This window comes from Somniosus microcephalus, chromosome 3, assembly GCF_052327205.1.
Source record: "Somniosus microcephalus isolate GS21.2 chromosome 3, FLI_Smic_1.0, whole genome shotgun sequence".
NCBI lineage: Eukaryota > Metazoa > Chordata > Chondrichthyes > Squaliformes > Somniosidae > Somniosus > Somniosus microcephalus.
Window position 1 is genome coordinate 136,414,238 of NC_140989.1, and position 14,337 is coordinate 136,428,574.

The window sequence follows — 14,337 nt, forward strand, 5'->3', positions numbered from 1 at the left end:
AGCATGCCTCTGTACTGTTAGTCTTTAGACTACCCTCCTCCAGTAAACACCTGTTGATTGTTAAGTTACAGCCTCCGTCTAGTTATTGGAAAACATCATACTTTAAGAATCACGGATTCAACACACACTCTCAGGTTTTACGTCTCATAAATTCTAATGACATTATAAACTATTAAGTTAAAGCTCAAGCAGTTTATGAACAGCAGTAGAAACTGGGGATTACTGAATTAAATGCATTGTCTGCTATTGGTGGCTCTTCATAAAATATAGTTATATTCTGTTTTAAATGATGTGTTTTTGATTTCTTTCCCCGCAATTATTTAGTGGGTGACCTCAAAGTGTGCAACCCAGCACAACTCGCCCTATAGCATGCAGAGAATTTTGGCAGGAGGTTGCCAAGGACATTACGACACCGTATGAATTTACGCACTCTGCACCAAGATCCTGTTACAACATTTTTAGGGATGCCGTATTTATCCCGTAAGTTTTTATCCCCCTTTATCCTTCCAATCTAATACTGGGGTATAATTCCACTGGTACCGATAACACCGCAACAAAGTGATCATTCTTCATGTGCAAGCCCAGACAGAGTACTGTATCAATTAGCTATTTGAACACGGGGGCAGCACGGTTGTGTATTGTCACCAAAGTTCACACACATGCACCTACCAGCAGAGGTCACTGGATCGAGCTCAGGAGCAAGAACCTGATAAATTAATTCCCTGCACCACCGCCCCCCCACCACCCACCCCTGCAACAATGAGATTAGCCCGCAATTTGTGGTCAGTGGCAAAGCGACGCGATCGCTGCTGACCTCGAAGAAAGGTGTCCACAAAGATCTCGTGATCTCGGTGGTGAAAACTTTTTTTAAAATTTTTAAATTGTAATTATCATAATGGAGAAATTTGACATTCCACAAATATAAAAATTAGTTTTTCAGGGCCAGAATGGTTGTTTACCAGTCAATAAATACTGTTAAAACCCCAGTTACACCTATTCCAACAAGGCTCAACATTTAATGGGGTATTTAACAGCGATATTAGCACGGAAAAGCCCAAGTTTTTCGTCAGTTGCACTGATTTCACTGACTGCCAGCTATGGAGGCTGGAGGGACGGGGAGAGGGGGGGAGATCCACAGTGCAGCCAGTGTCGGAGCAGTGAATGACTGACCGCAACTTCAGGATTTCTGCATGCGCTGCATTCTGATGCTATGGTCAGTTCCAGAGGGGTAATGATGGCGAACGTTGACAGTTCGCTGTCATTACCCACTGCAAAATCTGTGCTATTCATTGTGCAATTCCACCTGTCTGAGAATGTTTGTTCCACCCCAGAGACTTGAACACAAAAAAAACTAAGCTGACTTTCCAGTTCAGTACTGAGAAAGTGTTGCACTGTCGGAGGTGCCATCTTTTGGATGAGATGTTAACAAGACCAAGAATTAAACCTGGGACAGCACATTACCACACCACATCAGACATTCTTATCCACTGAGCTATCAAGAAAGTAATGATGCTACATTCTAACCTCTCCCATTGTCTTTCTCAGGCTAAAAGCAAGAAATAATCTTTCAAATATTAACACATTACTTACAAAAAAAGAAAATGTCATACTCAGATATACAGAATACCCGATGATCATGAATGGGGCGCAATGGATATTACAGTGACGTGTATGACCTATGCAACTTATGCCAAACTTAGTTGTGAGTTTTGACATTACCCTCAACAGTAGAATGTAAATGAAACCTACATTGAAGAACATCCTCAAAACAGCACCACAATTACTCCCCAGACCATTCATTTGAAATACTTAGATGTACATTTATTACTTTCTAAATCAGATAGGCGCTGTTCTGAGGCACCCTGCGTTAGTGCCAGACGTGGCTCAGTAGGTAGCACCCTCGCCTCTGAGTCAGAAAGTTATCCCACCCCAGAGACATGAGCACAAAAAAAAAACTAAGCTGACTTTCCAGTGCAGTACTGAGAAAGTGTTGCACTGTCGGAGGTGCCGTCTTTTGGATGAGATGTTAAACCGAGGCCCCCCGTCCGTTCTCTCATGTGGACGGAAAAGATCCCATGACACTATTTTGAAAAGAGCAGGGAAGTTATCCCCGGTGTCCTGGCCAATATTTATCCCTCAATCAACATCACTAAAACAGATTATCTGGACATTATCACATTGCTATTTGTGGGAGAATGTGCGCGCAAATTGGCTGCTGCGTTTCCTACATTACAACAGCGACTACACTTCAGAAGTACTTCATTGGCTGTAAAGCGCTTTGGGACGTCCTGAGGTTGTGAAAGGCGCTATAGAAATGCAAGTCTTTTTTGTTTATAATGCCTGCTGCCGCAGATTCTATATCTGCTATATTCCAAATGTTCTGTAGCTGTAACTATGACATCAATTATCCAAATTTGATATGACTGGGTAATTGTGTCAGATATCACATCATTGGACGCAGGTGGGTTAGAAACATGCCGCTGTGTCCAAGTGGGATGTTTTACCAGTTGCCAATGTCGCTTTGTAAAGCATCTACTTAACTGACTACATCTACTATGACATCAGATGACTGATACTGGTAAATGGTGCTCATGACTATTTTTATTTGAACAAGCACTTGTAGCTGAGTGCCTACCTTCCAGCAGTTGAATTCAGGATGCTACCTTTCAATCAAGCTTGACAGCGAGTTGCATCAGTAACTGGTTGGCCCCAAGCTCACTATGTTTAGACAACACTTATCTGGAGTAAAAGCCTGGTAGAGTTCAATGCCTAGCTCCTGTTGGTTACTCGTGGAATGGCACTCTGGAGCAGCCGAGGGTCCAGATTGCATTGCCTGCCCTTTTGGTAGAAGGAGTGTGGTGGTGGCACGCAGCCTGCATTTGAGAACAGTGTCGGGAAAATGGGAGGGGTGTTTAAAAAAAAGTTTCTTTAAAATGCCTATGAAGTATTTTACTCAAGACTGGAAGAGTACTTTGAAATCCACCCCATCGAGTTGCAGGCACTGTAGCTTTGAATGTAACCAGTTAACAATTACTAAATTGAAGCGTTTTGCTCACGATGGTGCTCTTTAATCATCATCTGAGCACTCACTTAAACCGCCCGCCATACTTTCCACCCACTTTGATCCCGATTACAGCCACTTTCAAGCGTGATTTTGTTTGAATTGACTTCATGGTTTTAGGAACCGTGTGCATTTTTCAATAAAGAGTAAAGGCGGCTGAAAACGGTGCTATATTATGCATTTTAAAACATCGACAGGTTTACTCAATACATTTTTCTCTCTGTCCCTCTCTGTATTTGTCTCTGTCTCTTTGTATTTCTCTCTCTATTACTCTCTGTCTCTCTCTCTCTCTCTCTCTCAATTCAATTCAATTCAAATCGCTTTATTGGCATGATGACAAGGTACATCTTATGTTGCCAAAGCATCGAAAAACATTCATGGTTTTACACAAAAATACAGATCTATCCATACAGTGTACAAACAGATATATCCCTGAGTGTATAAATATACATTCATATAATTTGTATATACTCTTTTCTTATATTTAGTGGTTGTCCCTCTGTTTATGGCAAGCTGTAACGTAGTGTGCCACTAAGGTTACACAATTTCTCTCTTCCCCTAGTAGGTATGGGAGTTTTTGGTCGTCATTCAAATTTCTGAATTCCGGGCATATTTTTGTGAATTTTGGGTAGAAATTCTCCCTTATGCCCTGATATTTTCTACAAGCTGTGAGGAAGTGCATCTCTGTCTCCACCACTCCCTGACTGCAGAGAGAGCATATCCTGTCCTCTCTTGGTAGCCGGGTCTGCCTGTGTCTACCTTTTTCGATCGCCAGGCTATGTTCACTAAATCTGTACATTGTCAAGGTTTTTCTCAGTTTGCTATCCTTTACCCTGGTCAGGTAATCAGCCATGTTGTATTGTCTATTTAGGGCCAAGTAGCATTTGAGTTTGCTTTGGGTTTTTGTTGTTTCTGCCCAATATGACAGATATTTTTCCTTTTGCTTAGCGACGATTGTGTTGGGTCGAATTCTTTGTGTTACGCTGTCACTGTCCTGGGGCTGGTTATTGTTAGTAGTATCTCTGCCCCTCTCTCTCTCTGCGCCTCTCTGCCTCTCTCTCTGCACCTCTGCCTCTCTCTCACTGCCTTTCTTTCTCTGCCTCTTTCTTTCTCTCTCGCTATCTTTCTGTCTGTGTCTCTCTCTTTTGCTATCTTTCTCTCTCTCTATGTCTTTCTCTCTCTCTCTATCTTTCTCTCTGTCTTTCTCTCCCTCTCTGTCTATGTCTTTCTCTCTCTCTCTCTCTCTCTATGTCTTTCTCTCTCTCTCTCTCTCTCTATGTCTTTCCCTCTGTCCTTACCTGCCCAGTGTCGTCCTCGGTGCTGTTGTCTCCCTGCTGGCCCAGGGGGATGCTCCTGAGCACGGTGATGTGGATGGTGAGGACGAGCAGCCCCAGCAGCAGCAGCAGCTCGGCGGCCAGGCGAGCCATTCTCCGGACCCGCCGTCCCTTGGGCGAGAGGCGGCCGCCGCTCCCGCTCCCACCCGGCCGAGGCGAGCTGCTGTCGGGCTCAACCCGGCTCGAGGGGTCGGGACTCGGTCGCGTCTCCACTTCGCAAATTGTTGCGGAACAATAAAAAAAATAATAAAAATGCACCTCTTAGGAGGAGGAGGAAGGGGAAATATAACAATAATAAAGCAGGGAGGGGTGAGGTTAATATTCGGTCTGGGTTAACATCCAACTCCAGCATCAGTCGTTAAAACAACTCATTCTCTTGATATCAGCAAAACACAAGTTTTGTTCCTCTTTGCAAAAAGTTCAGACTCGTGGGCTGCGGCTCTGCGATCTCTTTGAATACAGCCATCGAGTTGAGCCTCCTCCTCCGGCTATTTAACGCTCGTTTATTCCCCTCTCCTTTATCACTCTCTCTGTTAAAATGTTGCAGCCAGATTTCCCCCCCTCCTGGTCTCACCGCCTGCCACTCACATCCCCCTCCTGCCCAGGACTCCCTGCAGCTCTCTCACACTCTCTGCTTTCCCTTCCCAGTGCAGCAGGCTGACACACTCTCAGTGCCTAGGCACTGCCTTCCAGTGCTGTGTTGTCCTCCCCTCTCTCTCTGGCCCAGCCTGTCCTTCTGCCTCCAGCCCTCTGCTGTCACTCAGGGAGGGAGTTTCACCTTCGTTCCGTCTCCACTCTTCTATTTTTCTCTCTCTCTGTTCACATGCTGCCGCTGCCCCTGGGTAATCCTCTCACCCGTCTGGGTCCTCCCTCTCTCTCTCTCCATGGTACTCTCCTCTCTCCCCATGGTACTCTCCTCTCTCCCCTGGGTGCTCCTCTCACCCTTCTGGGTCCTCCCACTTTCCCCTGGGTGTTTCCCTTCTCCCCTGGGTACTCCCCCTATCTTCCCCTGGGTGCTCCTCCCCATCTCTCCTGGATGCTTCCCCTCTCTCCCCAGGGTGCACCCCCCCTCTCCTGGGTGCTCCTCCCTCTCTCTCCTGGGTGCGCCTCCCTCTCTTTATTGTAAGGGGAATAGATAGGTGTTTCTGCGGCCGCAAACAAGACTCCAGGATGGTATGTTGCCTCCCTGGTGCAAGGGTCAAGGATGTCTCGGGGCGGCTGCAGGGCATTCTGGAGGGGAAGGGTGAACAGCCTGTTGTCGTGGTGCATATAGGTACCAACGATATAGGTAAAAAACAGAATGAGGTCCTAAAAGCTGAATATAGGGAGTTAGGAGGTAAATTAAAAAATAGGACCTCAAAGGTAGTAATCTCAGGATTGCTACCAGTGCCACGTGCTAGTCAGAGTAGAAATAGAAGGATATTTCAGATGAATACGTGGCTAGAGGAATGGTGCAAGGGGGAGGGATTCAAATTCCTGGGACATTGGAACTGGTTCTGGGAGACGTGGGACCAGTACAAACTGGACGGTTTGCACCTGGCGGGACTGGGACCGATGTCCGAGGGGGAGTGTTTGCTAGTGCTGTCGGGGAGGGTTTAAACTAAAATGGCAGGGGGTTGGGAACCTGTTCAGGGAGACAGAGGAAAGGGAAGCAAGGATAGAAGCAAAAGACAGGAAGGAGAAAAGCAAAAGTGGAAGGCAGAGAAATCAAGGGTGTAAATCAAACAGGGCTACGATAAATAATAATTCTAAAAGGACTAAGAGTGTTGAAAAAACAAGCCTGAAGGCTTTGTGTCTTAATGCAAGGAGCATTCATAATAAGGTGGATGAATTAGTTGCGCAAATAGATGTAAACGGATATGATGTAATTGGAATTACGGAGACATGGCTCCAGGGTGACCAAGGCTGGGAATTCAACATCCAGGGGTATTCAATATTCAGGAAGGACAGGCAAAAAGGAAAAGGAGGTGGGGTAGTGTAGGGGGTGGTGTGTGGTGGTGTTTGGCGCATGTGTACGCCCAGTCAGTTATGCCCGACTGTTTTGTGAGCGGTTCGAATCGCTCCCACGCCCCTGGGTTCTAGACACCGGACTTAGGTACAAGGCGGCGGTACAGAGAAGACTCGAGTAGACAGGTGGTTGGATGCAAACAGAACCAAGATTTTATTGAAGAGGAAAAACTTACTTAATACAATCTCATGGAAAAGAATTACTAGTGTACACTTCTACAGGCAAAAATTACAAGAGAACCATAATAGTACTTATACTTATGCAGGGAACGGGGAACACACGGCACATCGAGGGAAAACAACTATCTTAACAATCCCCTTATCCTTGTCCCACCCCCTATACCTAACTAGATTAAGCTATGAGGGGTCAGAACTTCATGCTCACCAATCAAAAGGTTTGTTAGACTCAAAACAGCGGTTGGGTTCGGGGTTCGCTCTTGGTGCTCTCTGGAGCTTGTCGTCGTCACGTGGTCTCCAGGCACTGCAAGGGCGTTGTCCGGGTTCGCGTACCCCAAAGTTAAAGTCTCTGTTTGGGTACTTTACCTTGCAGGGATGGTTCTTCGTCGACAGCGGCCAGTTTGAGTTGGTGTGCAGATATTCGATGGTGGGCCGAGGCTGAAGGCCCGATGATTCAAAACCTCCCCTCGTTTGGTCTTCTCCGGCCGGTCTGCCCCTCGGTGGTTTTCCCCTCTCCCCTCGTTGCGTCCCGCCTCGTCTGGCCTGAAACTGTCCGTGTCCGCCCGACCCGGTGCCGGGGCAGTTCCAGATGGAGTGGGAAAAGGGCACGGGCAAAGGCCAGGGGGTAAGCGCAGAACGGGGAAAGTGCGGCAGCCACGAGGGCGAGGGGCCGAGGAGCAGCACCAGCACACCAACCAACGAACGCACCTGACGATCTCGGACACCAACTCACCAATAACCAACTTCCTTGCTACCCGAAGGGGCCTTCAATTATACCTTCGTCAAAAACCCTTATCTGCGCGCCAAATCAGGTTAGTTCTTTGTCTTAATCTTGGCGGGCTATTTTAAATAATGGTAGCAATCCATATTAACTGTTTTTGGATGGCCGGTAATCGCATCTAGCGGCCCGATAATTGACTTGTATTGTCCTGAAAGTTCCTTGATGGGCCTTGTCTGGCCTCGATGGCTCGGTTAATCTGTTTCCGATAATATATGCAGACTGCTAGATGGCCTTAACTATAGGCCTAAACTGAGTTTAGATTTGCCTCCAATTCGGTCTAATGCATAATTTAGAGTCCTGTCTGGTTCCAAAATACAAAGTTTCTGTAGTGTCCGTGTGTTGATAAAGACACTGAAGACAGGAGTTGGTTCATAGGTATTTACTAAGCAAAGTCTGGGGGGGGGGGGGGTTCTAACAGATGTACACAATACTCAGGCTTATATAGCCCGAGTGGCAATTACAGGCATTACAGCACACCTGGGGCTCTTAAAGGCACATACACCACAATTCCTCCCCTTTTAGCTAACCAGTACATCATATTTTAAGTAATTATTAATTACATGTTATAAGCAAAATAATATACATTGCTGTAGTTAATTAATTATAAGTTAGTCTCTCAGGAGGCTTCCTGACTCGGTCCGGATAACGCCTCGGGGGTGTAGTAGTTTCTGGTGGTGTAGTAGGTCCTTCTGGCAAGGCTGATTCGGCTTGAATGCCAGTGTCGGGTTCATCGGGTTCCAGTATCACCGGATCGGAGGTAGATATGGGTATCTCTACTTCATCGTTAGATGTATAGAGTTGTGGTGTAGGTTGTCCCTTTTCGGATGACTTGATGATTTGGTCAGCATGGTGCCTTATTATGCTTTCTCCGATGTCCACGGTATACATCAGTGGTCCTAGTCGTGTGCAGATAGTTCCAGGCTGCCATTTCTCAGTACGGTAGTCCCGGGCCAAAACCTGTTGACCTATCTGGAAGGCCCTAGTTGGCCTTTCATTCATGCCTTGAAAATGCCGGTTCTCCACGTCCCTTCTGATGTTGGGCTTGACCAAATCCAGCCGGCATCTTAGGTTTCTATTGAAGAACATCATGGCGGGAGTTTGGTTGGTAACCATATGTGTTGCATTCCTGTATGCGAATAAGAAGTTATCCACCTTGTGCTGAAGTTTTATGTCTTCATTACCCATGGCCTTTATGGCCTTCTTGAAGGTCTGGACAAACCTTTCAGCCAATCCATTGGTGGCGGGATGGTATGGGGCGGACGTGTAGTGCTTAACCCCATTGTTTTTTAAGAACTTTCTGAATTCTTCGGACACAAATTGCGGTCCATTATCAGAACATATCTGTTCCGGCAGCCCATTCCTGGCAAATATGGTCCTTAATACTGTGATGGTTTTTTCCGTGGTGGTGGAGGGCATCTTTATTACCTCCGGCCACTTGGAGTGTGCATCAACCGCGATTAAGAACATTGAGTCCATAAATGGACCAGCAAAGTCGATGTGCACCCTTTGCCAGGGAGATGAGGGCTACTCCCATGGATGTAGAGGGGCTTGTGGTGGAGCGTTTTGGACCTTCTGGCATCCTAGGCAGCTCTTGATCATTTCTTCGATGTCTCCATCGATACCTGGCCACCATACAAACGCCCTAGCTAGGTTCTTCATTTTCACTCCACCCAGATGCCCCTCGTGAAGCTCTTTTAGCACTTTATCCTGGAGTTTGGGTGGAATCACCACTCTGGATCCACACATCAAGGTTCCTCGGCACACTGACAGCTGTTCTCTTCTTTGCGAGAATGCTGGCAACAGTGGTTCGCCATGTGCTGGCCATCCCTTCACTGTTAAATCGTAGACTCGTGAGAGAGTCGGGTCATTTCTCGTCTCCCTTTCAATGGCAGAATTTGTCACTGGTAGACATTCCACTATGGTAGAGTGGAACATCTCTACTGGGTCTACTGTAGGTGCCTCTTCTACCGTTGGCAACGGTAGGCGTGATAAACCGTCAGCATTCCCATGCTGTTTTGATCCTTTGTATTCTATGTTGTATTGGTGTGCCCCTAGAAAAAGGGACCACCTCTGTAGCCTTTGCGCTGTCATAATGGGAACACCCTTTTTAGGGTTGAATATGGAGATGAGGGGTTGATGGTCAGTCAACAAGGTAAATTTTTGTCCGTGTAGGTAATGGTTGAATTTCTTCACTCCCCATACCAGGCTGAGTGCTTCCCTGTCGATTTGGGCATAGTTACACTCAGCTGAGTTTAATGAGCGTGACGCAAAAGCTATCGGCCGTTCTGAGCCATCAGGGAATTTATGGGATAATACTGCTCCTATGCCGTAAGGGGATGCATCGCACGCCAGTCTGATTGGCAGTGATGGGTTGTAATGAGCCAAAACTTCTTCAGATGTGATTAAGTCTTTGCATTTATGGAAGGCACGTTTACAGTCTTCGTTCCATTTCCAAATCACTCCTGTTTGTAGAAGTTCATTAAGAGGGTGTAGAAGAGTTGATAAGTTCGGTAAAAATTTATGATAGTAATTTATTAATCCCAGGAACGACCTTAATTGTGAAACATTTTCAGGTGCTGGGGCTTTTATAACCGCTTCAATTTTTTCAGGTGACTTATGCAACCCTTCATTATTAATTATGTGGCCACAATATGATATCTGATTTTGGAAAAATTCGCACTTGGGGCGATTCGCTCGTAGGCCCCGTTCTTTCAGCCTAGTGAGCACCTGCTCCAAATTGGCAAGGTGCTCGTTGTCGTTTTCTCCTGTTATAAGGATGTCGTCTAGGTAGCATTGAGTCCCCGGAATCCCTTGCAGGACTTGCTCCATAGCTCTTTGCCAGATAGCTGGAGCTGATGCTATTCCAAAAACCAGTCGATTGTACTGGTACAGGCCTTTGTGTGTGTTTATCGTGAGATACTTTTTAGAGGCCTCCTCAACCTCCATCTGTAGATATGCCTGTGCCAAGTCAATTTTGGTGAAACGTTTCCCTCCGGATAGTGAGGCGAAAATATCTTCTATCCTCGGAAGAGGATACTGTACTGTGTGAAGGACCGGGTTTACAGTCACCTTGAAGTCACCACAGATGCGAATTTTTCTCTGTTCTTCAGATTTATCTTTATTCAATGCTTTTTTCATGACTGGAACAATGGGTGTTGCCCATTCGCTCCAATCTATTTTGGATAATACGCCTGCTTTTTCCAAATTCTCCAGCTCTGCCTCGACTGCTGGACATATTGCGTATGGCGTATGGCGTCTTGCCTTAAAAAATTTGGGAATTGCTGCATCTTCCACTTTTATTGAGGCGGTGATGCCTTTCAAGGTTCCTAGTTTCTCTTGAAACACTTCTTTGGCGTTGGCCAAGATGTCTTTTAATCGTTCAGGTATGATGTCAGCATTTTTTTTTTTCCTTACTGGTCACCGTCAGTGCCTGAATGGAGTGCCAGTCTAAACGTATCTTCCTGATCCATTCACGTCCCAACAACGGTGGACCACCATCTTGTAGAATGTATAAATACAACTTTTGTATTTCTTTGCCGTTGTATACAACAGGCACCCTTATTTTTCCTTTGGGGTATACTTTCTGCCCCGTATATGTTTTTAAGATAATGGATGTGTCTTTTAGAGGTATATGCGAAAATAGCCTCTCGTAATCCCGTCGATTTATTACGGTTAGAGCTGATCCTGTATCTAGCTCCATTTTAACTGGGGACCCTGCTATTGTGAGGGTAACCCAAATGGTTTGGTAATCATCTTTGGCAAGTACATTATGTAATTTGAGACAGCTTAGTCTCTTGTTTTCGAAGTCGCTATCGCTCTTCTGGTATTCGGAGCTACTGTCCGTCATCATTTGTACCTTCCTGTACTTTTCTTTATTGATTTTTTTTTTCTGTCAGTGGATTTATTTTGTCCAGATCGGCATACCCGTGCAATGTGTCCAATCTTCCCACATTGCCTGCATGCTTTGTCCTTGAACCAGCAGTCCCTCTGGTTATGGGTGGATCTGCCGCAGCGATAACATCTTTCGAAACCCTGTGTCATTTCATGGGTGCCGAAGTCCTGTGTCTTTTGTTGTATCTCTGCAGCTCCTTTTGCTGCTGCTTCGTATGATACAGCCATACTGAAAGCTTTGTCCAATGTTAAATCTTTTTCAGAAAGCAGTTTTTTTTGTGTTCCTTCACTTAAGAGACCGCAAACGAATTTGTCTCGAAGATAATCTGATAGTCCTGCCCCGAATTGGCAGTACTTTGATAGCTTCCTTAATTTGGTTAGGTAATCAGCGTTACTTTCATTCTTGTGTTGATTTCTCTTGAAGAACTTGAATCGTTCCGCTATCAGCGGCGGTGTTGGGTTTAAGTGTTCCTGCAGGGTATCAACAATTTCTTTAAAATTCTTGTCCTTTGGTTTGGCTGGAGTGATTAAATTTCGTAACAGCCCGTATGTCTTTGCGCCCATTAAGTTCAGAAGTACTGAAGCTTTTTTTTCACCTTCTATTCCATTTGCAGTGCAATATACCTCTACTCTTTCCACGTATGTGGTCCAATCCTCTATTTCGCTATCAAAAGCATCAATATTACCAGATTTAGGCATTTCAGAAAAGATATGGCGCTTCCCGTGCTTTTTTTTCTTTTCTGTAGCAAAGATATGGCGCTTCCCGCGCTTTCCCATGGCTGCTGCCGATAACAACGCTGTTTACTGCGGTTTCCGTTCTCTTTTTTTATTTTTATTTACTGTTGGAGACTTGTTCCCGCCGGAGGTCTGAACGCTGACCTGCTTGCCGCGCCGGCCGTCTCCCGAGTGCTCCCTCCCAGTCCGTTATTGCTTGCCTCCGATTTCGCTGCCTGTCTCAGCTGTGGAGCCAGCCGCTGGAGCCCCAGCCTGACGCCCAGGAAGGATTAGCGCAGTACCTGCCACCAGCTTGGCCAGTTGGTGAAACCACAGCTTCTCTCACTTCCTTGAGTCTTCTGGACGCCCGAGGAATCGATGTCCTTGAGGTGCTGCCGAATTGCAGGTAAGTCCGTTTCCACTTCGTCGCCACTGTAGTGTCCGTGTGTTGATAAAGACACTGAAGACAGGAGTTGGTTCATAGGTATTTACTAAGCAAAGTCTGGGGAGGGGGGTTTTAACGGATACACACAATACTCAGGCTTATATAGCCCGAGTGGCAATTACAGGCATTACAGCACACCTGGGGCTCTTAAAGGCACATACACCACAATTTCTCTTCACAGAAAGCCTGCAGCCTTAGTTTCAATTTCTCCCAAGCTGTCTGCATTGCAGAATCCATTTTGGAATCCCACAGGCTTTCTGCCACGAGGCACGGACGCCATCTTGGGTACCCTTTTTAACTTAAAATGTCCACGCAGGGTCCCGTTTATTAATAGCAGCCTTTGGGGAAATGCAGAAATTTTGCTAATCTTACAGTAGCATTGCTGGCTAAAGAGATTAACACAATAGTAAGGAAGGATATTAGCTCTGATGATGTGGAATCTGTATGAGTAGAGCTGAGAAATACCAAGGGGCAGAAAACGTTAGTGGGAGTTGTATACAGACCCCCAAACAGTAATGCTGAGGTTGGAGATGGCATTAAACGGGAAATTAGAGACGCGTGCAATAAGGGCACAGCAGTTATCATGGGTGACTTTAATCTACATATAGATTGGGCTTGCCAAATTAGTAACAATACTGTGGAGGAGGAATTCCCAGAGTGTATACGGGATGGTTTCCTGGACCAATATGTCGAGGAACCAACTGGAGATCAGGCCACCTTAGACTGGGTATTATGTAATGAGAAAGGATTAATTAGCAATCTTGTTGTGCGAGGCCCGTTGGGGAGGAGCGATCATAATATGATAGAATTCTTCATTAAAATGGAGAGTGAAGTAGTTGACTCAGACTAGGGTCCTGAATTTAAATAAAGGAAACTACGATGGTATGAGGCACGAGTTGGCTAGGATGGATTGGGGAACATTACTTAAAGGGTTGACAGTGGATAGGCAATGGCAAACATTTAAAGATCGCATGGATGGACTACAGAATTTGTTCATCCCTGTTTGGCATAAAAATAAAACAAAAAGGTGACTCAACCGTGGCTAACAAGGAAAATTAGGGATAACATAAGATGCAAGGAGAGGACATGTAATTTGGTTAGAAAAAGCAGCAAACCTGAGGATTGGGAGCAGTTTAGGATTCAGCAAAGGAGGACAAAGGGATTAATTAAGAGGGGGGAAATAGATTATGAGAGTAAGCTTGCAGGGAACATAAAAACTGACTGTAAAAGCTTCTATAGATATGTGAAGAGAAAAAGATTGGTGAAATCAAGCGTAGGTCCCTTGCAGTCAGAATCAGGGGAATTTATAATGGGGAACAAAGAAATGGCAGACCAATTAAATACATACTTTGGTTCTGCCTTCACAAAGGAGGACACAAATAACCTCCCAGAGGTGTCGGGGAACATAGGGTCTAATGAGAGGGAGGAATTGAATGAAATCAGTATTTGTAGGGAAATGGTGTCAGGGAAATTGATGGGATTGAAGGCCAATAAATCCCCAGGGCCTGATAATCTACATCCTAGGGTACTTAAGGAAATGGCCCTAGAAATAGTAGATGCATTGCTGGTCATCTTCCAAAACTCTATAGACTCTGAAACAGTTCCCATGGATTGGAGGATAGCTAATGTAAACCCACTATTTAAAAAGGGTGGTAGAGAGAAAATGGGGAATTATAGACTGGTAAGCCTGACATCGGTAGTGGGGAAAATGCTGGAGTCCATTATAAAAGATGTAATAGCAGAGCACTTGGAAAGCAGTGACAGGATCGGACAAAGTCAACATGGATTTACAAAAGGTAAATCATGCTTGACTAATCTACTGGAAGTTTTTTGAGGATGTAACTGCTAGAATAGATAAGGGGGAACCAGTGGATGTGGTGTATTTGGACTTTCAGAAGGCTTTCGATAAGGTCCCGCATAAGAGATT

At 45.5% G+C, this 14,337-nt stretch overlaps 1 protein-coding gene across 2 annotated transcripts in view; it reads right to left on the minus strand.

The window, feature by feature from the left end:
- ism1 (isthmin 1) overlaps window positions 1–5,268 on the minus strand; it is a 105,676-nt gene extending 100,408 nt beyond the window's left edge. The window contains exon 1 of one of the 2 annotated variants that reach the window (XM_085981657.1): window positions 4,360–5,268. In XM_085981657.1, the coding sequence (XP_085837783.1) occupies window positions 4,360–4,488 (129 nt within the window). In that variant the 5' untranslated portion in view covers window positions 4,489–5,268. The remainder of the gene's footprint in view (window positions 1–4,359) is intronic. The other variant, XM_085981658.1, reaches the window with a different exon arrangement.
- Window positions 5,269–14,337: the final 9,069 nt, after the last annotated feature.